This window comes from Populus trichocarpa, chromosome 7, assembly GCF_000002775.5.
Source record: "Populus trichocarpa isolate Nisqually-1 chromosome 7, P.trichocarpa_v4.1, whole genome shotgun sequence".
Taxonomy (NCBI): domain Eukaryota; kingdom Viridiplantae; phylum Streptophyta; class Magnoliopsida; order Malpighiales; family Salicaceae; genus Populus; species Populus trichocarpa.
The window spans coordinates 3,273,838-3,298,539 of NC_037291.2; the positions used below are offsets into that span (position 1 = coordinate 3,273,838).

General features: G+C 31.9%; 2 protein-coding genes across 2 annotated transcripts; both read left to right on the forward strand.

Moving 5' to 3' along the window:
* Window positions 1-3,376: 3,376 nt before the first annotated feature.
* On the forward strand, window positions 3,377-7,476 carry LOC7477962 (uncharacterized). The gene is made up of 6 exons (XM_002310704.4): window positions 3,377-3,895; window positions 4,435-5,049; window positions 5,201-5,650; window positions 6,211-6,383; window positions 6,627-6,810; window positions 7,184-7,476. The coding sequence occupies exons 1-6, from the start codon at window positions 3,482-3,484 to the stop codon at window positions 7,277-7,279; spliced, it is 1,932 nt and encodes a 643-aa protein (XP_002310740.3). The 5' UTR covers window positions 3,377-3,481; the 3' UTR covers window positions 7,280-7,476.
* Window positions 7,477-13,505: 6,029 nt separating this feature from the next.
* Window positions 13,506-21,077, forward strand: LOC7477961 (peptidyl-prolyl cis-trans isomerase CYP40). Its single transcript, XM_002310703.4, has 8 exons — window positions 13,506-13,783; window positions 14,555-15,055; window positions 15,288-15,375; window positions 15,487-15,539; window positions 15,787-15,891; window positions 20,221-20,296; window positions 20,687-20,724; window positions 20,821-21,077. Exons 1-8 carry the CDS (start codon window positions 13,613-13,615, stop codon window positions 20,872-20,874), a joined length of 1,086 nt encoding a protein of 361 aa, XP_002310739.4. The 5' UTR covers window positions 13,506-13,612; the 3' UTR covers window positions 20,875-21,077.
* Window positions 21,078-24,702: the final 3,625 nt, after the last annotated feature.

Here is a 24,702-nt window from a genome sequence, read left to right on the forward strand (position 1 = left end):
ATTCTGAATCTCAATAGATAATTGTTCTTGAACCATATTCTAAACCAGTTCATCAAAGTTCTATGATGCATTATTTTGGAGTGGAATATGGTATGCCTATAGTTAAAACAACTTGGTTTTCCCTCATTTCTTAGATTGATGTCATAGGCATGCCATAAACTCAATTCCTATTGAGTCTATCACTTGCAGTAGTCTCTAACAATAGTTGAGGATCATAAAAAGCATTGCTAAATTTTATAGCCATGTTGGTGATATATGGCTCCTATAAAATTAAAAAAAATAAGTCAAATTTCTAAATTAAATCATACTATTGATGCAGATAAATATTATTAAGGCAATGATAATTATAAAAAAAACCTTATAATGAATATTTTTGCTCCTGTATCGATAAATTTTTTCTCTTTTCCCTTGTCTCCCTTCTTTATATGAGTCCTCTTATAACTCCATTAAATTTGGTTCGCACGCACCCAAAATTTTTCCTCCTTTCTTTTCTTCTCTAATGTGTTTGCTCATTGAACCGTGCATTTCTTTATTTTTGTTATGTGTAACGGATCAGGAGCGCTTCTTAAAGCTTTTTTATTCCATAAATTATTGAAACAATTCTCAATTACTCTCTATAACAAGCCTCAACTTATATCATTTTCGCTTCTCAACATCATTAGAGTTGGCTTTCCTAATAGTTTGTTTACAGGCATCGTATCATAAATCACGCAACTTGATACAAAAATTTGTTACAAAAATTTGTTAAGTAAAAACAATATAAGGAAATAAAACATGATGAATTTGCAATAATATAACATAATTTGATTTAAACTTACCTAGTTACACCGTGGTTTTCCCACACTCTCCTGACAAGCACCTCATTGCTCTCATCCCACCAAAATTCTTTTTTAACTGATTTCATACATTAATTAGTTTTTAAAATCTAAAAGACTAGTAACTCGAATCAGAGATTATTAACCTTATACATCTAGTATATACATTCATTCAGGATACTCATGAAACTGACTCCATTCAAACAATGTTTATTCGAATGACCACTTCATTATAGAGGTGAGCGGACATGCAGCTTCAATATCGGTAACCTTGAAACTCAATTCATCAAAGTCATTTTTATGTAATGTAAAACTTAAGACAAACAAATAACATCATGTGACAAAACATTAATTACATGCCTTTTTATTCTGCTTGAAACATGCTTTATCGAAGAAAATGATGCATGCTCTATTGTCTTTAGTGGTTGAGCATTGGTCGGTAACTTGTATATTAGATGTCTCTTTATAATCATCATATAGATTCATAACACAATTATACGACACTACTACTTGATGAAGCAATATCGCTCTTGTTGAACTTGAATTTGTTTCTTTTTTAATACATGATACCTAAGAAAAAATAATTAACACAATGATACTAAACCAAAAAAAACACATACTTCTAGACATTCATAAAAATCATAATTTTTCTTTGTATATTCGTAAATAAGTTATAATCCCAAAAGTCACAATCCCAACAATAAATGAGAGTACTAATAACAATTAATTCATGTATCACCATTCATTACAAAACTCAAAGATCTTGCACTTATTAAAACATAAAACCATAGCTTGCTACAATAAAAGTTTCCAGTTTAATCTTGAACTCACATTTTAACCTTCAATCAAAATTTAAACAATAATCTCTCATTTCAATTTCATTTCACAACTTCACATTTAACTCAAAATTCTACTTAATTCATGTCTTTTCACCATGAAACTATTTAAATTATCAACAAAATAAATCCTTTACTAAACCCATAAAATAATAATAATTTAAAACAATACCTAATATTAAAAAAAAATCTTTCTTTATTACCAACATGCAAAAATCAACAAAACCCATAAAACCCCAAATCACGTAAACCAAATGGCAAATAAATCACCCCCAAATCAGTTAAAAAAACCTAACCATAACATAGGATTTAATAATGTCAAACCTTAAGTTTATTAAACGAAGAAGAAGAAATCAAACTTGAGATGGGTAGAAGAGAGGTATGATTTCAACACCATATTTGTGACGGGGGAAGGTATTCTGTTAGAGTTAATAGGAAGGGCTGATGTGTTTTTATTTTAAGAAAGAAGAACAAATGGAGGAGAGATGAGGAATTGTCGAGTTTTAATTTATTTTAAAATCATTTATCAAAATTTCATCGGCAATTTGACATGTTAGCCATGCCTATAAAATTGCTAACAATATATATATATATATATATATATATATATATATATATATATATATATATATATATATATTATTCCATCATTGAAATTATCGATAAAAAATTTTCGTTGTGATTTTTATCGATAAATAGAGACAAAATATTTTATGTCAGAGTTTCCGTTATTGTTTTTCAATTTTCTAGTAGTGAGTCATATACCATAATAAACGATGTGTTGTTTGTTAAAAAAAATTAAACTAGGTGCGCAACCTTGGGTATCTAGGTCTATATGTGCCTAGGCTTTTTAACTCTTGGCTAAATGCAGTCGCGACTTGTTTTTTTTTTTAATATTTTTTTCTAATTTTAATTAATATCTCTTTGTTATTTTTAAAATTGTTTATTTTTTTTAAATAGTAATTAATGTTTTTTTATTTTTTCTTCAATCTATAATACTTTAAAGATATTATTGTAATTCATCTTTCATTTTTTTCTTTTATATTTTATATATAAGTTATATTTCTATGATGGATTTATAAAAATGAAGACCATTTGTTCTTAGAAACTAGAATTAATCTAGATAAATTAAACAAAATGTATAAAATAAAAAGGCACAATTAAAGCAAATTATTTGCATGTGAATTTATTTTTTGCCTTTAATATGAAGATTAACTCTCTACTTGAGTATTTAAGATTAGCATTAACAAATCCTTGTTGATTTATTTGTTCATATATGTTTTTTAATAAGCGTAAATACTATCCTTTTATTTCTCAATTAAAAAAAATAATATAAAACAATATATCCATTACATCAATGTATTTTTTTCTTATATTTTTTTTTACGTTAAAAATTAACTTATGACTCAATTGACTCGGCCCAACATGAGTGACTTAGTGAGTCAATCCCAGTCCAATTGATTGTTACAATCAATTCCAATGAATTTTTTAATTTGTGTAAAATAAATTACTTTGTTTTTATAATTTTTAATTTAAAAAAAAAACAATATTATTTTAGAAAAGACTTGAGTTTTTTACCATTATAGGGATTGACTTGAGAATCTCCCGGCCCTAAACGGGATCAGATATGTGATTAGGTTTTCAAGTCTTAACTAGAAACAGCCTTATAATCATTGGCCCAACTAGCAGCCCAGTCCATATTGAACTTTAAGATGTTGTCTCTTATTACGACAACTACCTTTCTTAAACCCTAAACACAAATCTCTCAAAAAACCCCTCCTTTTTCTAGCTGTCCAGCGCGTAGTGAACTCACCAAACCCGAAAACAGCCATGGCGGACACAGTCCAATACAAGCTCGAACGGATGGTCGACGAGCTAGACGACCTAGAACGTAAAGGCATATTCACGCGGCAAGAAATAGCAGAGATAGTGAAACAAAGAAGAAAATTTGAGTACAGATTGAAGAGGCCAAGTCCTTTAAAGCAAGATTTCTTAGCATATATTGATTACGAGACTCAACTTGACTCACTACGTAGACTACGAAAGAAATCAGTGGCGCGCGAGCTGGAGAAGCAAGGGGATAAGAGGAGGAGGAGAAATAAAAAGTCTGTTTCTGACTTTGCTGGGATTTCAAGGATTGTTGAGATTTATAGAATTGCTGTTATGAGGTTTAAGGGAGATTTAGAGCTTTGGTTTAGGTATTTGGAGTTTTGTAAGGATAAAAAGAATGGAAGAATGAAAAAGGTGAGAGCTTTTATTTTGGAGGTCGTGGTTTGCTTAGTGTTAATAACTCTGTTTTTTTTTTGTTGTGAATTTAAGGGTACCCATTTTGGCTTTATTCTGTTTGGTTATCTGGGTTTTGGTTCTTTGGATGTATAATTGTATGTTTGATCGCTTTGGTTAGTGTTGTTCAGTGTGTTATCGTTGTTGTTTTTGGAGAAATAAAGATACCATTTTGGGTTGTATCTTGCTCTTATCTAGAAATTTGAAGTTTGTGATTTTAGAGGCCGGTTGGTACTGTCACTTGTTGTGATTCATAAAGGAGGGATTTTTTTTCTTATCATTTTAGGCGTTGTCTCATTTAATGGATCTTCTATTGTAGAATTAACAATCCCCTCTTGGTTTTTCTCTTGTTTAGGTGCTTAGTTGTTTATGATTTTGGAGTTTTGTTGTTTTTGATTTGTTCACTTCGTTTAATTGGTAATTATTGTCATTATTGGGGATGGATTTTTTTTTCTTTTTTCAGTGAAATCATGTCTTTTTTTTTCTTTGTTCATTTGTAGGTTTTGGCTCAATTAATTAGGTTTCATCCAAAGGCGCCTGGAGTTTGGATTTATGCTGCAGCTTGGGAATTTGATCATAACTTGAATGTTTCAGCTGCTCGTGCTCTTATGCAGAATGGTTTGAGGGTATGCCCACATTCAGAGGATCTTTGGGTAGAGTATCTTCGGATGGAATTGACATATCTTAACAAGTTAAGGGTGCGGAAGGTAGCGCTCGGAGAGGAGAAGGAAAATGTGGTTCATGATTACGATATGTTGCTTGATGAAGAAAGGGGAAATGATGATGGATCAAATGCTGGTACTGAGGTGTCAGAGAAGAAAGTGGATTTGTTTCGAGAGAAAGGTTTGCTCATTCTTCAGACAATCTATACTGGAGCTGTTGAAGCTCTGCCTTCTAGTTTTGGCTTGAGAAAGAGGTTATTAGAGATACTGGAAGCAACAGACTTGACTCATTCAGAAGAAATGCATAAGGAGATGCTAAGTGATATGAAAAGAGACTTTTCCAGAGAACCAGAATATTGGGACTGGCTTGCAAGACTTGAAATGACTGATTCTAAGAGTATGTCAGAGATGAGCGTAACTCTAGCGCTTCCTCAGTTTCAAAAGGCAATTCAGGTATGATTTTTATGAATTAGTGAAATTTTGATATCTGACAAGTGTTCGAGTCATTGGTTACAAAAATTGAAAAGTAGGTATATCATCTGACTGCTTTTCAGATAATGTGCCGAGTGCTCTATCATGATCACGGTTGATTTTCTGTACGTAGGTATATGAGGAGGCTTTACAATTTCTGCCTTCTCCAATGATGTTTAATTTATATATAAAGTTTTTGATGGATGCTATTGCTCCCAAAGGAGGAGAAAACGATCCTTCTAAGGTCTCCAGCCCCACTGAAGATTATATTTCACACCTTTTGGTGGTATACGAGAAGGCTGATGTGGTGGGATACATGACTGAGGATCTTGCTTGTCAATATGTTTCATTTTACCTGCAACTTGGTAGGTTTGATGAAGCCAGAAAACTTGCAGACAGGCTTTGCAGCGGAAAACTCTCAGATTCAGAAAAGTTGTGGATTTTAAGGGCCTCTATGGAAATAAAATCTTTTACTGATGATACTTCTGCACCAAGTAAGGATGATTTCCAATATGTGTTAGGACTCCTTAGAAGTGCATTGACTAAAGTGTCAATATCACAAGCTGAGGACTTATGGCTAATGGTATGCTCTCTATACTCCTGTACTCTAACCCATTCCCTGCTATTAAAGTTTGTGGCATTATTAAAAAATGTGAATTTTATGCTTCCAGCCCCAGTTGATTTACCTTTTCTATTAGTTTTTATTTAGAGCTGTCTGTTGAGAAATATGTTATTGTCTGTGTAAAATGCTTGCCTAAACAGAAACCCGATCAAAATTAGGGGAGCTCTATTGCCTTATAAATTACAAATAAAAGAACAAATTATTAATATTCTTGTATAGAAAAAACATCAGTACTTCTCCTTTCATTCTCTTTTCTCCCTCCCCTAGTCCTCCTCCTTTAGTGTCCGAGGTTTGTTTCTTTTTGGTTGAATAACATGTAAAACTGTCTCTGCAAATATTCTAATGGGTTAATTAAAGCTACATTAGCTCTTGATGCCATGATGCAATTGTTTTGCTTTCAAACAAGTTTCTTTTTGTTGAACTACTATTTTTCTTTTTAATGTTTTAACCTTCCTTTTAATCTATCAGGATAAAGCTCTTTTAGGGTCCAAACCAATTTTTAATATAATCTCATGCTACAGGCACTCAATGTTTTTGCAAAACAAAAGAAATATCTGGACAAGCTGGTTGAGATATCTCTTATCTCAGTAGCCAAAGATGGTGGTAGTGATGATGGATTTTCCCTCTCTTCTGCTATTGTAAATTTTATGCTTCAGAAGGATGGAATTCATAAAGCAAGAAAGACATATAAGCGGTAAGTTACTAAATTATCAGTTAAAGAAACTTGTCTGTAAAGTACCTGCTCAATGTCACAATAAGCTGTGAAAACAGTATGTGACATACTATATACAAAAAGCCTTTCCAGTTCTCAAAATAATTTGTAAGTTTAAGATTGTTCTGGTAAAAAATTCAAACTCTATAATCTGCCTCAAGTTTTCTATCTGCTTTGCTAATTAATTTGTAGTAGCTAAACCTGCATCTTGATTTTAATTTGCAGATTTCTCGCACTACCCCATCCTGGTCTTGTTTTGTACAGATGTTGCATCGAGTTGGAAGTGAACCTTGCATCTGTTGGTGATAAGGATTGCCTTGCAAATGCCCGAAAACTATATGAATCTGCACTCGCAACTTATGGCCAAGATGTGACCTTGTGGCAAAATTACCACTCGATGGAGATTAAGGTAATCTTGTTGTACGTTTACTTTCTTTAAAGTACTCGTTTGTCCTTCTTTTATTCTCCTCCAAACCACCCACTTCCTGAATGAAACGCATACGTGGCAATGCTCTATGAGCATATCCTAGCAGCTGGATTGATAAAGGAAATCAGCTCCTGCATTTTTCACTGGAAATTCAAATTCTCATGGTCTTTTATTGCCTGACTTAATGTACATGGGACTGCACCACTTTCTGCCATTGCTCCTAACTTTACTCACTCCCTCATGCTGCTTTATCTTCAAAAGCCACATTCTGTTGTGTGGCTACCTCATTGTTGATTTAGATGAATTTTTTTACATTGTTCAATACTACTTACTGTTAACATTTTGCACTAAACAGTTGGGAACATCGGAAACAGCAAATGCTGTTTGTTGGCGTGCACGGAAGACACTCAAAAACTCTGCTGCATTTGTTGCTGCTCCAGATTTGTACTAATCAAGTGTATGGTTGCTAATTTTGACAAAGGAACCAGTATCTTATTTATTCGTGTAGTTGAGAAGAAGGTACATGAAAACAGTAACATTCATTTTATCAAAATCTCTGTCACGCATGTAGTTGGGTTAATGAGTGGTAGAAGGAAGCATGAAATTTATCCAATTTTGTTTGGCTACTATGGTGGCTAGATGACGAAATGATTTTCCCTATTTTCTCAGATGGTTAGAAGGTAACGAACATAAACGGCATTAACCAAATCTGGCCATTGTACCCTGCTCGTGAGGCACCACACGTTTAATTTGTAATTTTATGGAAACATTTCTTGAAAGATTACTTATTGAATAGAGGGGTGCCCAAGTTTTTGCATGCACTATATATTGAACATTTGAAAACTGTAGCAGTCAAATAGAAATAGCGAAATCAAACCAGGCAAGAACGTCTTGCCATCCTAGAAAATAGCATGGCCTTTCAACCTAAAAACTAGCACTTGAAGTGAAGCTTGCAAGATTGTTTTCAATTGCTGATCAGCAATTGATGGGAAATTTTACAATATTTATTACACATGTTTTTACTTGAGATCTTGCAGGGCTTCTTGCGGGATGTAAGAGCTGCACGAATTTACAATTATTAACTGGACCAGAAGCTTATGCTTTGCGTAAGGAAAACAGATCTAGGCTCATGGCCACTGTGGACTCAATACCTGCACAAGCCATACAACAATTCAATTGGTGTAGCTATTGATTACATGCTTAAACTTGTGCATTTCTCCACTCAAGCATCGACTTTTTGGAGACGAGATTACGCTATTTTTTTATCAAGTACGTTGATACAAATGTGAGTAGATCTAAATAGCTAAAATTGAAAAGAGCGTGGATCATGCTTGGGGCTCGGACCAAGAGTTGGTCTAGGTGGTCAGGGTTTGGGTTGGGACATAGTCTGGGAACCTCGGACTCGAACCTAGACCAAGTTTGAGGCACAGAGTTTAGGACAAGACTTGGTTCGGGAAAGATGACTAGGCAACTCTTTTGCATGCAAGATCCTAGGCATGAAAAGGTAGTGCTAAGGATGGTTTTTGAAAAAGAGTTAACTCAAAACAATATGGTTAATGCTTCTTATATTTGAAATAATTTAGTTTCTAGCTCATTATATAGCAAGAATGGGGTTATGTTGGTTTGACCATGATAAGTTTGTCTTCTCCAAGAGTGGAATGCTTATGGGAAAGGAATGTTATGTGATGAGCTATTTAAACTCAATTTTATGACTACGGCACCTAAAAAATATATTAATAAAGATCATTCTTTTATTTATTTGGTTGAGTTTATAACATAATAAATTAGTTCATGTTAATTATAAAACATTAAAATTGATTAGTAACTTATATTCACTCTCAAAATCTCATATTGATCAAAACCACAAGTATGAAATCGGAGTAAAATTTAAATTGACTAAGGCATCTTTTTATTCCATAGACAAAAAGCAGTGAGCATCTAGAATTAATTCACACAAATATATGTGACTTAAAGTTTTTGTAAATTAGATGTGGTAAAAGGTATTTTTTTATTTTGAACAAAATTTGTTATGTTTATTGGTTGAAAAGCAAAGATAAGGACTTAAAAGTGCATTTCAAAAGCGAGGTTAAAAATTTATTTATCATGAAGATCAAAGAGATAAGAAGCCATAAAGATGGGAAATATGATTCATCTTTTGATGAGTTTTATTCTAAACATGGTATAATCCATCAAAACATAACTCCTTATTCATTGTAGCAAAATGGTATTGTTGAATGCAAGAATAAATGTTGAAATAAATAATGAATGCTATGTTGATAGGTTCAAAACTATCTTAAAACTTGTGTGGAGATGCTATTTTATTAGTAAATTATTTTTTGAATAAAAAAATCTCAAAATAAATTGTACAGGACATCATATGAGTTGTGGAAGGGTGAAAGATCATTATATAAATACATGAAAGAGTGGCTAAAGTTGCAATTCCTCCGCCAAAGAAAGTGACTTAATATTGTTAATTATCTATTCATAAGATACGATAACAACAATGTCGTTTATCACTTTCTTGTGTATTATAATATATTAAATGAATATCAGGAATATCTAATTTGCACAAATATAATACATGAATGCATCATTTTTTAAAATTAATTTTTCTTGCAAAAATACACAAGAAGAAAAGACTACTATAAGAATTAGTGAGTTCTTTAGTAGTGCTCCTCAAGAAGTTGAGGAGAAAGAGAAACCTAGAAGAAATAAGAGGGCTAAAATTTCTAAAAACTTTAGTCCTGATTTTCTTCCTTATTTGTTCAAAAATAAATCTCAAAGCTTTAAAGAAGCAATGCCAACTTTAAAAGCATCATTCTAGAAAGAGACCATCAACAATAAGATAAGATTCATCATGAAAAATCATACATGAAAATTAATAGATCTTCTTCCTAGGATAAACCATTAGGGTGCAAATGTATATTTGAGAAAATGATGAAAGTTTATGGATTTATTCATAAACACGAAGCCAAACTAATGGTCAAGGATTACAAGCAAAAGCAAGGCTTCGACCACTTTAATATCTACTCGTCAATTACTAGAATAACATCTACTTGTATGTTAATTTATAGAGTTGCGCTTAATGATCTTGAGATACACCATATGAATTTTAAAGCTGCTTTATTGAATGAGAGATGAATAAATCTATATGAAATAACCATAAGGATTCAAAGTACCGGGGAAGGAAATGAATATGTATATGCTTGTTAAATCCTATATGGTTTAAAACAACCACCAAAACTATGGTATGAGAAATTTAACAATGTTATGCTATTAAATAGTTTTAAAACTAATGAATGTGATAAATGTGTTTGTATGGAAAAAAAAAACACAACATGCCATTGTTTATTCATTTGTAGATGATGTGCTGATACTAGGAAGTAATACTGATATAATTAAGATTACTAGGTAAATGTTGACCAATAAGTTTGATATGAAAGATATAGGTGATTTTAGAAATAAGAAATTTTAACACATAATAGCTTAATATTATCTCAATGTCATTATATTGAGAAGATTCTTGACAAATTTGACAAGAATGAGAACAATATAGCCAAAACATTGGTTGCCGTAAACCTATATCTATCCAAAAATACTAGTGATGCAATATCTAAGGTAGAATATTCATGTATTATTGAAAGACTTATGTATCTTATAAAGGACATTAGACTAAGCATGACATGCACATTTAACAAACTAAGTAGATATACAAGTAATCATATAAAGAATCATTGGAAGACTATTATAAGGATTCTTAAAATTTTGAGATGTATCTTAAAATATGGGCTGCGTTATACAAGATATTCAATTGTATCTGAAGGGTATAATGATAATAACTAGATATGCAATATTAAAGACTTAAAATCCATAAGTGGGTTTATCTTTACATGGTTACTATGGAGTTTGATTTTATAGTTGTTGATAAAGCCGAAGAAGGAGTAGAGTGGTTTCAAATTTTTTTAGGTATTTCTAGTTGGTAAAAACCTATGTCGGCTATATGTATACGTTGTGATATCCAATTTATTATCGGTAGAGCATAAAACAGTATGTATAATAATAAATCTTGACACGTTCATCAAAAACATAATACCGCAAGATATTTTTTCTCAAATGATATTATTTTTATTGACCATGTAAAGTCAAATGATAATATTGCAGACTTGCTTACAAAAGACGTAATAAGAGAGCAAGTTGATAAATCATCGTGGGGGATGTGAATAAGGCCTATATTTAAAGAATTATTATGATGACGACCCAACCTAATTGATTGAAGATTCCAAGATCTAGATTTAAAGGGATAATCGAATAGTGTGTCAACTTAATAATAGCACTCTTATCCATTCATAAGATAAATAGTGTTGCCTGCAGTAAAAATCATGATAAACTAAGCTTTTAATGTTTCTCACAACTTAAAAAATTCAAGTAGGTTATTGTAGTATACTTCTAATAAGAAATCACACACATATACATATATGGTTATTGTAGTATACTTCTAATAAGAAATCACACACATACACACACATGTGTGTGTATATGAAATAATACCCACTTATATGCGAATTGAAAATGACTAAATTTTCTAGAGCACTTATAGGAATCAGTATATGCTTAGGGCTAAAATGAATACAATTGTGAGAATTAAAATTGTAAGAAGACGAACTATATGATCTTTATTGTTTGAGTACATATAAAAGGATGAATATTTCAAGATATTGTGTTCACTTTTTAGCCAAGTAAATCCGATAATCTTCATTAAGAAAGGTTTCAAGTCATTAGCTACATTTCCCAATACAAAGACTTTTCATTGTTACGCCCCCCTCGAATTAAAATTGTAAAAAGAGGAACTATATGATCTTTATTGTTTGAGTACATATAAAATGATGAATATTTCAAGATATTGTGTTCACTTTTTAGCCAAGTAAATCCAATAATCTTCATTAAGAAAGGTTTTAAGCCAATAGCTACATTTCCCAATACAAAGACTTTTCATTGTTACGCCCCCCCGAATCAAAATTGTAAGAAGAGGAACTATATGATCTTTATTGTTTGAGTACACATAAAATGATGAATATTTCAAGATATTGTGTTCACTTTTTACCCAAGTAAATTCGATAATCTTCATTAAGAAAGGTTTTAAGCCAATAGCTACATTTCCCAATACAAAGACTTTTCATTGTTACGCCCCCCCGAATCAAAATTGTAAGAAGAGGAACTATATGATCTTTATTGTTTGAGTACACATAAAATGATGAATATTTCAAGATATTGTGTTCACTTTTTACTCAAGTAAATCCGATAATCTTCATTAAAAAAGGTTTCATGCCAACATCTACATTTCCGAATACAATGACTTTTCATTGTTTAGTGCCTCACCTACTTTACAATTTATTTTGATATTTTTTTTTTATGTGAGAGATTGTTAAGGTGAATGAGAAATTGTATTTGTTAAAAGTATGTCTTAAAATAGATTTGTTTTTTTTTTTTAAATAGAGAGTTGAATCTGTTAAAATAAAAACTAGTTTATTTTTTAGATAAAGAATGTTAAACTAGTTACCAGAATCATCAATCTAAACAGACAATTTCAAAATGTTTTTAATATTCAAAACAACTCTCGACTATTAAAACCTTTTCTCTTTTAATTCTTTCACTGTATTCTTTTTCTTCTATTCCAACCATTACAAATTCAATTGGCTATTTATTTTTTTGTTGTGCCATAAAAAAAAATTAAGTATACATACGAAATGACTAAATAAGGGATTCGTGCTATGCCTCGAGCCTACCCGAATTCTTTTCAGTGTAGAAAAATAATGCTAAGGCAATGTCAGCGTTCCTAAAAAAGCCACAAAAATCCAAAACTTGGGTTATTAACTCAATTGTATTTAATAAGCTTGGCTAATTTCAATAATAATAAAAAAAATATATAATAACAATAAATAAACTGAGAAAAATATCAACAACGTAAAAAATATAAAAAACCCTCGACTTGAGCCCATCTGGGTTACCATACCAAATCTACGACTTGATCTCTCATCTAAAATTTATCTCTCTTCTTATGCAATTTGTCTATATCAAAATGAATCTACGATCTAATCTCTTTATCAAAATAAATCTAAAAAAATAACTAATAAAATATCATTTATTACTCACTTTACAACCTCACTCCATGAAGTTTTTTGAGAAAGGTGTCGTGTGATACATAGTCTTTAGTTTTTGTATGAATCCATTTTTTCTATCTGATTAAGAACTTAGGTCATATTTGTTTTTATGGTAATACCGTGTTTTTTTAAAAATAATTTTTTTTTAAATAAGTTTTTGGTTTTTATTGGATCATTTTAGTATATTAATATCAAAAATAAATTATAAAAATTATAAAAAAAATATTTTTTTAATATATTTTTAAATAAAAAATATTTTAAAAAATAAGTAGGATTATTTTACCGAATATTACCTAAATATTTCATGTAATCCAGTTCTCATTCTCATGCTCAGCCGACTCTTGACTAACCTATAAACCAAAGTCATATCTGGGTCCCACAACCAAATCCTATGGCCAAAGTTGAAACTCTCATAATAATAAAAAGAAAACCAAACTCCGAAGAGACGCAAACTATCGACCGCATACGTAGGCCAGTCAGCAAGCCACTTAAAGAAAAGAGCCCACTTCACTTCACTTCACTTCACTTCACAGTTTACTCTTGTTTAGAGTTTAAAAAAAAAAACTATAAAAGCGGGTTTTAGGGTTTTAGATTTGAGAAAGAAAGAAAGCAAGAGAAAGAGAGAGATGGCAAAGCAAAGATGTTTTTTAGATATAAGTATAGGAGGAGAACTAGAAGGGAGAATAGTAGTGGAGCTTTACAAAGATGTTGTCCCTAAAACTGCTGAGAATTTTAGGGCTTTGTGTACTGGAGAAAAAGGCATTGGACCCAACACTGGTGTCCCTCTTCATTACAAAGTCAGAATCGTACTCTCTTCATTTTCACTCTTTGCAGGATTTTCTTCTTCTTCTTTAGACTTCCTTTGTTTTTGCACATTCTTTTCCTTTCTTTTGTTTGTTTTTTTTACGTGTTCTTTAATTCTTATGATTTATGTTTAAAGAAATGGGATTAGTTTTTTATTAGTTTGTGTTTTTTTGATGTTTGTAATTGTTTGGTCTTCAAATTTGTACTCTTTTCATTTCATTAGAGTAACATTTTCTTGTTTAACTGTCTTGCTTGTTATTGAAAGAAATGGACTTTTCTGGATTATACTGTCTTGTTATCATGTTTCTTTCTGTAATATTCTAGCTTTGATTATGCTTTGTGCATTGTGTATGGAATTTAAGAGTGCCCTGGGTTTTAGTGTAAAGGGATTTTTTTTTTATCATAATTAAAAAACGATTTATTATTGTCTGTTTAATTTTGTTCATTGGTAAAGTATAGCTTCTTGGGGCTTGTGGATTTTGTCAAACTTGTAACTTGGGATGTCTTAGGATATCTGTTAATACATTTCGAAGTTAAGTAAGTTATTGTCACCTAGTTTTTTTTTGGAAGATCATATTTTTGAGCAGTAACCTAGTTTATCCAGTGAGAAAAGTTTTAAATTTGTAACTTTGGAGATGACTTCCTAACTCTGACTGCTGGCATGTAATAGATGTGCTAAATTATGAAGCTTCACTTTAGTCAGATTGTTTTTGTGATTTCACATAATTTTTTTTAGCTGATGGAGGCTGAATACTTACTTGCAGGGGAGTCGCTTTCATCGTGTTGTTAAAGGTTTTATGGTACAAGGTGGTGACATATCAGCTGGGGATGGAACTGGAGGAGAATCCATCTATGGATTGAAATTTGAGGATGAAAATTTTGAGTTGAAACATGAAAGAAAAGGAATGTTGTCGATGGCTAATACGGGCCCCGGGACCAACGGGTCTCAGTTTTTTATTACCACCACTCGAACTTCTCATCTAGATGGAAAACATGTTGTTTTTGGGAAGGTAATCAAGGGAATGGGCCTGGTTCGTTCTATTGAGCTTATTGTGACTGAGGTGGGTGATCATCCCTCTCAAGATGTAGTGATTGTTGATTGTGGGGAAATTCTTGAAGAGGAGGATGATGGGGCATCCAACTTCTTTAAAGACGGTGATACTTATCCTGATTGGCCGGCTGATTTAGACAGAAAGCCTGATGAGATTTCTTGGTGGATGAAGGCAGTTGATTCAATCAAAGCTTTTGGAAATGAACAGTACAAGGTAGCTCATGTGCTTAAATGTTTTTTTTTTTACTTGTTTCTTAGTTTCATTTGGTAGAAAATATACTTTGTAGATTAGATACAGAGTGCTTTTTTTTTACCCCTGTTATGTGAGTGATCCCATATGTTTCACATTATGAATTCCTTAAGCCAGTTTGATCTTTGGCTTCCAATTTGCCTGTATGATTATGCTTCTGGTTTTAACTTCTTGTTGACTCCTGTTCCTACTGCAGAAGCAAGACTTTAAGATGGCTCTTCGAAAATATCGTAAGGCTTTGCGCTACTTGGATATTTGTTGGGAGAAGGATGATATAGATGAAGGTGTGTCCTTTGTTCTTTCCTGTTATGCTGAGAACTAGCACTATCAGTCTGCGACTTTAGTTTCCTTATTCCATCTGATTGATGATTGCTTTTTTTTTTTGTGTTGTACAGAGAAGAGCTCGTCACTGCGGAAGACAAAGTCTCAGATATTTACAAATAGTTTTGTATGGTCATTGAATAACTCTTCCTGAAAATATTATCCTGGTCATAGTTCACAGGGATATTTATTGTAATTAAAAAAGATATTTGTAGTATGTTTGAATTCTAATTTATCAAGAATGCTATTAGATTATTCTTGATTATAATACATGTAGCTTCCCTTCATTTTTATTCTTCTCATCGGTTTGTAATGTTCTCCATTTTAGCCTTCCCTGTCATCTAACAGGTTGATGCCCAACATTTTTGCCTTAGGCCTGTAAACTAAAGCTTGGAGATAGTAAAGGAGCATTATTGGACACAGACTTTGCCACGTGTGACGGAGAAGACAATGCAAAGGCTTTTTTCCGCCAAGGCCAGGTTTGTATCTTCTCTTTATGAAAGGATTTATTCAGAGGTGCTCCATGCTTTTTTCTATCACTAGGAATTTTCACATTGTTGCAATGTTGTCAAAAGGCGCTTAGGTGCTTGCTTAAGCGCTATAGGCAAGGTGAGGTGAGGCCACATCGCCTTTATTAGCCTCATGGGATGATTTTTAAGGAAGCGCTGCCTAGGCAAGTGCCTAGCACCTTATGCATTTTATAGGCTTGGTGTCTTTTAGCCCCTTTCGCCTTTGACAACACTGTTACTACTTTAAATTTCTTATTTTGTTTCAAGGGTGAAAAATATAATTTTATATGATAATGTTATGGTATTTTATATTTTCTAAAGATCTAATCTTAATTGGAAAGATGTATATTTTAGATTTATATATTATAATATATTATTATACATGCATGCATGCATACATACATACATATATTTTTTAATTTATAGCATATTGCCTTGGTTCATTCAAGTGAATGCCTCGGGTATTTTACAGGTTTGATGCCTTTTAGTGCCTTACGTCTCTGACAACACTGCATTGTTGATAGGATCAGTAATAATATAAACTTGTCTTTTCTTTTATGTTTTTTTAGACATACAATCTTCATTCTTTCTTCCCTTTCCTTTTCGGTAATAATTTGCAATATTTTACTCCCAAGAATAAATGCCTCTGAAAATAGTTCTAGAATTTAACCAAAATGCTAGATCTGAACTAAGTTAACAACTAGGGATCATAACCTTTGTCGCACCCTCGCGAGCGGAGCGCGGCGTCGCGGCGACCATCGGTTGGTTTCGGGGTCTTTTTGTGTAAAGGAGTCGCCACCTAGTATTATGGTCACTAGGAAACCTAACTGGTCTTTCAGAGATTCTAAGGCAAGGGACTGGTTGCGTAAAGGGAAGGTATTAGCACCCCTAGTACGCCATACCTAAGGTAAGCTGCTTAGTATTTGGTTTGTCTTATAATTGCTATGGTGTTGATGTTTTCTAATCCCATCAGTTTTCTAGGTTTTGATTCAAACTAAATTTATTAGGATAGAAACCCAAGGAAGTTCCATGTGCTTTAAAAGCTCATTTTCCCCTTAGTTTTTCAAGGGTTTGCGACTCGTAAATCGCAAGGAGGAGGGACAAAAATTTAGAAATCTATTTTTTTTTTGTCTTAGTGTTTTAACTCTCACAGCTCGTAAATCGTGGGATAAAAAAAATTGAAATGTCCTCGATTATAATCAAGGCTTCTTTCAAGGATGTGTGTGGATTTATTACTCCCAATAATATTTTGGATATTCGTCCTTTAAGGATTTCTTTATCCAAACATTAGCGGTGAATAATAGATGAATTCCCCCCAAAATAAGATTTTTATATTTTTTTGGAATATTGGCCAATACCCTTTGGAGTTTTACAAACATGTTGTAAAAATCCAGAAATGCAAGAAAAACAATTTTGGTGTTTAAGAAATCCATGCGAAAATACATTTTCGAAACTTCCAATGTTTTTTTTTGTATATAAAAAAAGAGCGTTCAAAACATGTTAGGGTATTGGCCGTATGCAACATACAAGAAAAATTTTAATTTTTTTTATCGAAAACACAAGCATCACAATTAACACACAAAAAAAATCGCAATAAAAGCTAACCAGCTGTCATATATATTCTAAAATTTATAATAAGCTTAAGCAACTAAAAAAAATTCAAATCCAACTCATCCCACGCAGACAGCAAAAACAAAAATAAAACTGGGAGCAATCACTAAGAAAAACAAAACAATGGCCGGCTGATTTCTTCTCCAGCGGGTGTAAGGAAAACAAAAGCAAAGTCCCTAAATGTAACAGTTCCTAAACATGAAAGACAAACCCTTTTTACATGGACAGCCGCTAAACTCAAACATCATGGAAGAAATGGACAAGTGCTGGCTTGGTCTAAACAGAAATCAGCTATTCAGAGGGAAGAAAAAGTTTCACAACCGAATGACCAACGAATGCCTATAAAAAAAACAAAGGAGGAGAGATTGGGGCCTATACCTGCAGATCCTTTTGCAGCCAATAATAACCAGAGACCAAAAGACAACTCACGTGTGCCTCCTTAGCTAGTGGTAGATGACGGAAGAAACAAGGATACTGAAGCTGATGTGCTGGTGAATTGAACGTTCTTCTTCTCTTGCTTCTACTGGTTTCCCCGTCGCCTGCATCTCCTTTCTCCTCTCTTTTGTTTCTTTCACAGTGACGAAAGGATGTATGGGAACCAAAGGCTCTATGGATCAAAGAAAGAAACCCCTCTGTTCCCCTGTTACTTGCGTTTTCCTTCTCTTTATTTTGCTGTTTTTTTTTTGCTCTCTTTTTCTGTTTTCTGTCTCCTTTTTATGCTCTCTCTTTTCTGCGTTTTTCACCCTCTTTTTGCTATTTTTCTCTCTTTTTCTGCTCTTTTTTTTTGCCGCCCCTTGCTAGGTCATTAGAGGGGTTTATATATAGTCTAGAATATCTCTATTTAGGAAAGATTTAATGCATTAATTCTAGGACGTAAATCCCTACTGATTTGCAGTAAAAAAAACGAAAAAGGAAGCTGCAATATTCTGATTTTGTGCTGGTGCTTTACGTCTGATTTCTTTCCAGTTTTAGAGGAGGGTGTGGCTATTTTCTTTCCTTCCATAGGGCCAGCTGCTCCCTTTCAAACGAGAAAAGAAAAAACGTGGTTGCAGCTCCAAAATTCAGGCATGATGATAAAGGAAAAACAACAGGAATTTGCAGCGAAAAAAAGGAAAGAAATCAGATGGAAGGTGCAGCTGCAAAGTCTCATTTTCCTTACTCGGTGTGGAAACAATCCTGTCATTTATGATGATCCAGCACCCTCTCCAGCTTTCAATATCCTTCTTCAATTCAATCCCTCATTTTAACAATTTTCGATTTAGTCCTTGGTCCAAAAAAATCCTTCGAATCAGCCCCGCGAACTTGGGCTATATCCTTCCCGCGGCAGAATTTTCTGCCCTCACGTTAGATATTCAAATGGGAATATCTTGAGCTTCTGATATCGAAATCAAGTGATTCAAAAGCCCAAATTCATCTACGCGTCTAGGACTAAAACTTTGATGAAGAAGTCGAAGTGAGATAAAATCTTTTTACAGAACAGAAACTGGCAGTAATCTAGTTGGTCAAAAGGAATCTCCGGGTCTAACTCAAAAACTGACGAATGCCGAGAATCCTGATATGACTGAGAGTATGAACTAAGTACGAACATCACAAAACTAGGCCAAAAATAGAGTTTCTTTAGTGCAGACTCGGGTTAATATCCTTCTCACGGCAGAATTCTCTACCTTCACGTTAGATATTCAAATGGGAACATCTTGAGCCTCTGATATTGAAATCAAGTGATTCAAAAGCTCAAATTCATCTACGCGTCTAGGACTACAACTTTGATGAAGGAGTCGAAGTGAGATAAAATCTTTTTACAGAACAGAAACTGGTAGTAATCTAGTTGGTCAAAAAGGTTCTTGATCTGACAATACTGAGCATCCAAATCTAAATGAGAATCTGCTCTAAGAACAATGATCCCTAGGACCTAATAAAGGTGTACGTCAATTTTTCAATATGTAATGAGTGATAGGATATACCTAGGATGGTCAGATATCGTACGAAACTGAGTCAGAATCAGAGCCTAAGTTGGAACCAAAAAATTGCGACAGCAGCAGAACTATTTTTTTAGTGCAAATTCTGAGGGATTTATTCAACCTTAAAGACCAGATAAAAAAGAACGAATTTAGCATTATGAAGACTCCTGATCAACCTAAGAAAACCTGATGATTTTGGTAGTAAAGGGGAAGGATAAAAAGAGCAGAAAACAACTCAAACAAGGTTTCAAAATATTTCTTTATGTGCCTTTGTCAATCTTTTGGTGAATATGAGCTAAACTCCTACACTCTGTTCAAAAGAGGTATACACCGTCTTCAGCACGTGGGGTCCAAAATTAAGTAACAACAACCTTGAATTGAAAATTTAATGCTTATGGAGAAACACCGAACATAATGTGAGTGTGATGTTATTCCATAGAGTATACAGCTTAAGGACCAGCATTTTAACATGCAGTAAAATAAGAAATTATGTCCTTTTGATTAATATGTATTTTAATTGATCGTAATTTCATGTTGTGTTATTTCTCAACGTTATGTGTTTCTTGATTTTAATTCAAATATTATTCTCATCTCCCAGTTGGTTTTAGTATGTCAGATATATCACATGCTTTTGTAAGACTGTTTATTGTAGCTTCTACACTAGATGCCAACAATAGCTTTAGGAAATTCATGATGTGATATCTGTTTAATGATTTCGTGTTGATCTCAGTCACATATGGCACTCAATGACATAGATGGTGCAGTTGAAAGCTTCAAGAAGGCTCTAGAATTGGAGCCAAATGATGGTCAGTGGTTCTTTTTGTTTGGCATTTTAGTTATTTTTTAGCAAGAAGAATTTTGAGATGTGCTGTGATGGAAATGATGGGGCTGTTTATGTTGCCATTCTTAATTATGATATCATTTTATCCTTTTCTTTCTCTTATTGTCATTGAAGGGACCATGTTTATAACATTATTATAACCAAAGTTGGTTGCATGTGAGCACAACTCTGTCTGTCTTTTGCCACTGAGTTTTTACTTTGTATCACTTGTATATTTTATGCAAATGATTAATCTCCAAGTTTCATTGTTACACTACCACTGACAAAATCAGTTTAGTGAATTCATGGTTACTATGAATTCTAAGAATTTGCTAGAATGTTAGGATTCTCAACTTACAAGCCTTTTTTTTCCCAGGTGGAATAAAGAAAGAGCTTGCCAGTGCTAGGAAGAAGGTCCCCAAATTGTTTCTTGTATCATCTCTTGTTCTTAATATTATATAGTTCCTTCCTCCTGCTTCTAAAGGTTTTCTTCTGTTGAAAATTCTACAGGTTGCTGATAGGCATGATCTGGAGAAAAAGGCCTATGCTAGAATGTTTCAATAGTGTTCTGCTGGTAACCTGATATGGTAGATACCTTTGTGTTCTCTCTATGATAAGTTATTTTGAGCTGAACTTACCATTTCTTGCTTTGTAATACAGACTACCTGTTGCTTGGATAGTTCACTTTTGATTTCAAACAGTTTGGTTATAATCAACAGTGTAAAGCTTTCTGTTTGCCAACTTCATCTTAGTAACCTTCAGGTCCCTATGGTTATTTCCTTATAGGTTCTCAAGGAATGGTTAACCAAGCAAGTAATAATGGCTACACAAGTTCTTCATATCTCTCAAGATCTGCATCAATGCTGTCTAGACAGCTGAGAAATCCAAATAAATTCAAATAAAATTTGGAATCCAAACTGTTTAAATCAAATGACAATCTCGGTTAATTATTTTTTTAACTAATTCAATACACTCTAAACCATAAATGGAGGAGTTGATAGTCTCAAGTTCCTCTCTATCTAAAATCAATAAAAATACTACAAGAACTATTTTTTTAAATTGATTGTTTGATTATAGGGTTCCAAATGATTTGAGTTTTCTTTGTTTTAGATCTTTAACAAGCAATTTCACTTGGATTTCATATTTAAGGGAAGAAAAAACCCCTCAACATCATGTGTTGGAAAGAAGAACAATGAATTTATTATTCTTAAACTAGAAGATACCAGGATGATTTGATGCAGGAGGTACATCTTGTGATTTTTAACTTAATTATTTTTTAGGGTTTTATAGTAAAATAAGCCCTAAAAAACAAACATACTAAAGCTATAGAAAAACTCACAAAAACCTTAATTTTTTTTTATTTATCAATGGTATTATTATAAAAGATATTACAACTCTTTAAATAAAAAACTAACATATCCTAATAATAGTAAATAGGAAGACAAAATAAAAAATCTTAACAATTAAAAGAGGAATATAGAAAAAATAATTAAGATAAAAGTCATGAGATTTGCATCCCACATAAAAAAGATGCACGTTTATAAATAGAATAAAAAAAATCCATCTCTTTCTCTCTCTATTATAGCAAAACTTTTATTCGGGCCTGTTTGGAATTATGGTAGCGGTTCAAAATACTTTTCGCTTAGAAATGCATCAAAATAATATTTTTTTATTTTTAAAGAATTATTTTTGAGATCAGCACATCAAAATAATCTGAAAACATAAAAATAATAAATTTTAGCAAAAACAAAATTAAAATTTGAGAAAACATGATTTCAACCACGTTCCCAAACGGTACAAATTCCTCTCGAAGCAACGATTTGGTTGTGGGTTAGAAAAATACAATAACAACCCATTTTTAAATATTTTTTTGTCTTCTTATGAATGAAAATTTTCCCATCCTTTTGTTTATTTTATGTAATTAAAGACTAAATCTTTTCCTCAATCAATAAAAATTTTAATGGATCTCTTGATGTTTCTTGAATCGCATCCCTCCAAATATGATTTTCCTTACCTAATTTTTGCAATCCATTATCAGTTAAGTCCGAGTAATATAAATATAAGTCCGAGTAATATAAATATAAAGGGTGTTTGTTTTTGAGGTGGAGGTGGAGTTTTGTGTGTGGAACTCACCGAAAAAGCTAAAAAAAACAATAAAAAGTAGTTTTTGTAGTTGAGTTTTGTGCATAATGGGTTGTACCCAACCTCAAACTCAACCACAAAAGCTAAAACAAACACACCCTATGCTTTCTCCGCCTAACACCATAACAAAAAATATGCCATGTTAAAATAACTTGAAAAAATAAAAAAAAGATAGGCCAAAAAGTAACGATACATACTAGGGTTAGGGTAATCTAACTTGATGATAATGTTACTGCATCCATGTTGCTATAACAATCTTACCTATCAGTAACTTGGTATTTTGTTAAATCCTACCATTTTAAATATCAAAAATTGTTTCTTTGAGTGACTGCTTTCATCATCGTTGAAACCTTTCAATTATTAGAAATGATTTTTTAGAAGAAGGTTAAATTAGAAACCCGAAGATGGTCCTTCTTGATGAATGGTAGCCATTTAATATTTATTGAAACTAGAATCAAAAGTATTGATGTATTATAAGTTAGGTGAATTTCATCGAAGCTCTTTTTATGAATCTTTTCTAGAACTCGGATTAGGTTCCATGAGCTCAACATGTACCCATTAACATATCCGTAGATATAGTTTGAGTTGTGATTTAGCTTTTGTTTTGGAACGCGATGCTAATTGTGTTTTTAAAAAAATTTAATTTTTTTTTGTAAATATTAATTTTTTTTTTGTATGTTTTGGATTGTTTTGACGTGCTGATCTCAAAAATAATTTTTAAAAAATAAAAAAACATCATTTTGATAAATTTTAATACAAAAAATTATTTGAAAAACAATAGCAACCACACTCACAAACACCCTCATAAACGACCAACTTAGAATTTACCAAGTGAACCGAGGAAGAGTCGTTTTTTTTTAATTCCTAGTGAAACAGCAGATTGATCAGACATATGTCTTCACGTGAGGCGGTCCTAACGCTTTGACCCTTCAAACACGGGATGTGACTTCCCTCTACGCAGGGAGCTGCTTTGCTGTGATGGGTATTGTTGACACCATGTGCCTTTTAGGCTTTTAGCTTTAGATAACGAACGCCCCCACATTTCATGCTCGAATGCCACTTTCTAATTTTATTAAGTATATATATATTTTATGTTTGATAGTATAATAAAAAATAAATTAAAAAATATTTTTCAGTGTTTGGTTATGTCATGAAAAATAAACTGGAAAATAACTTATTAATATTTTATTTTTCTCAAGTTTATTAAAATAATAAGGAACAAATTTTACAAATTAAAAAGTTGAATGATGATGAAATTGAAAAAAAAATATAATTTCATAAATTATCTAACATAAAATAAATAATAGAGATCAAATCTAAAAAATTAAAAAAAATAAAAGATGAAAAAATTAAAATAATAATAATTAACATTTCATAAATTATTTCAAATAAAATAAGTAATAATCAAAAGAATGAGAACCAAATTTGATAGATAAAAAATTTTAATAAAAAAATGATAAGGGAAAAACAAATAACAATTATAAAATAAGAACCAAAGTTAATATAAAAATTAAATTTTAAAAAATGAAATTGAAAAATAAATATTCAAAACAAAATATATATAACAATCAAAAGTTTGAGGATTAAATTTGATATAATCAGCAAATAATATGACATTTCTAAATTTTTCACAACTTCTTGAAAGTATTTTCCATCTAAATTTTTCAGGAAAACACTTTTTTAAAAACCATGCTAAATTTTTATTTGACTGAAAAATATTTTTCATTGATCAACTTTTCTAATAACAAACAAACTCAAAAAAATTTAAAAATAAGTTTTCAAAATATAAATTTCAAAAACAAACATAGCCTTACTTTTTACAGCTTGCAGGAAGCAAAACAGTTGTGTTATACACTGTTATATATGGTTGCCACTTGCCACTTGTTTTACACGCGCTCGTCCCTGCATGCATTTATTATCAGTTTCGCATTGAGTTTTTCTTGTCGGTTTTGCATCAGTTGCCAGTTGCCACGCTCACATTATTATTTTTAATTGAATTGAGTGTTTTTAATTTTTCAATGAATTAATATGATTTATTTATATTTTTTTATATAAATTAAATTTTTTTATAAATTTAAAATGTTTATTTTTTATAATACTTTTAATATATACAACCTTACATAATATTTTTTTATTTTTTTTATTCAATAAATATTATATATCTTCTAATTTCTAGTACAAATTGATTTTAATAAATAAATTAATTAAGTATAACAGGATAAATGATTCATGATGCGTTATTAAATATAT